The sequence below is a fragment of the Mucor mucedo genome (assembly GCF_025094135.1).
Source record: "Mucor mucedo strain NRRL 3635 chromosome Unknown EV154scaffold_274, whole genome shotgun sequence".
NCBI lineage: Eukaryota > Fungi > Mucoromycota > Mucoromycetes > Mucorales > Mucoraceae > Mucor > Mucor mucedo.
Window position 1 is genome coordinate 31,956 of NW_026252558.1, and position 2,297 is coordinate 34,252.

Sequence of the window (2,297 nt, forward strand, 5' to 3'; positions counted from 1 at the left end):
GATCTTTACGTGACTTTTATTCGTCCGACCGTCCCCAAAAAATTATTAATGGTATTTTACTTTTGTCACCCTCCTCAAATTTGTTTTTGTGATTCCTTTTTTTATAAAATAGAAAAAAAAAATAAGAAGAGGAACAACATCCATGGATATATGAGTAATACTTGGATGCGCTTTTTCTTTGTCTTGGGTTGGCTTGAGGGGTATTGCTTTACAGCTGTCTTGCTTCTTTTTCTCTTGTTTTTTTTTTTTTTGTTTTCTTCCGTCGTCCTTAATTGTACTTCTTTGATTCGTTAATTAGGATATTTACAGCATCCTGGAGGGCACGCTGTTTTCCGATGTAGTTACACCATTTGACTCTTGCTGTCTGAAAATTGTAAAAATTAAATAGCGTGCCCTGATGTTGCATCATGTATTTCACATGCGTAATATATTTATCTGCACCTGCTGACTTTACAGAAGGTATATTTGTCTCGATTGTTTGCACACCTTGTTCTTTTTTTCTGTCTTGCTCCAACTTCAGCCGATTGGTACTTATATTCATGTTGTCATATGCAGATGATAGCCGCCTAGCATCTGTGTTACCATAAAATGACACAAAAGCATCTTTCCTGTTGGGATCTACTGTGCAAGGTCTAAAATAACGATCTATTTCTTCACTATTGAAATCTTGCAGCTCCAAAGCAATTTCATTCACGGGAGATTCTGCGTATCTCTTTCGGCAAAAAGAAATCCTACAAGTGTTCCCATCTGTGTACAGGCTATTAATAAACATCTTTCCTTTTCGTCGAGGTAAATCTTTTAATTTTTTCAAAGCTAAGCAGGTTGAAAATTAGTAGGTTTATTTGTTGCTAAAAATGTATGTACCTTTGTAATTAAATGTTTAATTTAGCAAAATTAAAACGGGCAGAAAAAAATCTTTGGGTGTATTTAAAAACCATTTCTTCCTCTAACCGTTCCATTGAAGCTGTCGGAAACACACCAGTCAAATCTTGGCTATCTAGTTTAACAAAACACCAAAGCGAGCCAGGGTTCGGGAATAGACTGAAGAGACGAGGCGGCTGGAAATCTCTTTTTACGCCGTTGTTGTCGTTGTTGTTTTTTAGTACTTTCTTCTTTTCTCTTGGTCTTTTATTTGTTTGATCAGTCTCGTCTGACTGTTCTTGTGGGATGATTTGCAATTGAGAGACAGGAACAGGTAGCGGTGCTTCCACAATTAAGAATTCATATTTCTCCAGAATGTGCTTAAGAACTGACATAATGCTGAATGGAGCATTATTTAGAGTTGCCTTTGTTACAGTAAATGCTGGTAAACGATTTTTTATCTCCAATATTAATGGGTTCAAAAACGCACAAATGTTTTATTGCTTTTCACTGTTCAAAGAAGTGGAAATATTGTCAGGATTGATGGCTCCTGGTCCTGGAGAAAATAGTAAATTGAGCACATGTTCGTATACTATATGTTTTACTACGGGCATTTTTATGTCTTTTTACGAAAATAATAACTGATGTCAAGTTTTTAATATATATTTAACAAGGTTTTACACTTACATGAAATGCTTGACGGATCATGTATATAAAATAGTTTGCAATAATATTTTCGAAGTTCTCTATGTAATAGTTGTTATAACAAGTAACTATAGACTCACAAGCGGATACAACCACTTGGCCGTAAAGAGTTAAATTACCTTTATCAACTGTCAAGTTGACGCCTTCAACACCGTTTAGCTCATCCCATACTTCGGCGAGATGGGGAGTAGGTGGATAATGTGATTGGAAATTTTGAACTGATAAATTTTGGTACACCACTCTACACACGCTATACCAAAAGTTTTGTTTCAATAGTCCATTAGGCAAACTTTTTGGGTGTTTTAAAATATAAAAGTTGACAAAAAGCTGAGCGTTGTAGGCAACTTTTTGCAAAAACATAGAAAGACTTTTGGTTTTTTCAACCGCTGTGTTATTCTCATTCTCATCTACTGAAGACATGAATGGCTTGAGAGGTATGGAGACAGTATATCTTTGATTTTGAGAACCCAGATTTTGTTGAATCAATTCTTTTACTGTCTAATTATAATTTAGGCACTCTCTGGACCTAGCAGATGCATGGCCATTTTAAACGCAGGACTTACATACTATATTCGATGTATTTGGGACAAAATTTCTAGCTCTTTTTGCCTTTTTCTCTTCCGGAGTATTTTTTCTTTTTACACCTTTGAGAAGATTTAGTTATTACAACACATTGAAGAAAGCTTTTATATTACCTTTCCTTCTTTTACTTGGTTTGTTGATGGTTTTAC

At 35.1% G+C, this 2,297-nt stretch overlaps 1 protein-coding gene across 1 annotated transcript; it reads right to left on the reverse strand.

Annotated features, from left to right (window-relative positions):
* Window positions 1-218: 218 nt before the first annotated feature.
* On the reverse strand, window positions 219-1,986 carry EV154DRAFT_557220 (uncharacterized protein; the record flags this gene model as incomplete). The annotated part of the gene is made up of 4 exons (XM_051605412.1): window positions 219-731; window positions 952-1,322; window positions 1,549-1,607; window positions 1,686-1,986. 4 exons carry the CDS (start codon window positions 1,984-1,986, stop codon window positions 269-271), a joined length of 1,194 nt encoding a protein of 397 aa, XP_051450233.1. The 3' UTR covers window positions 219-268.
* Window positions 1,987-2,297: the final 311 nt, after the last annotated feature.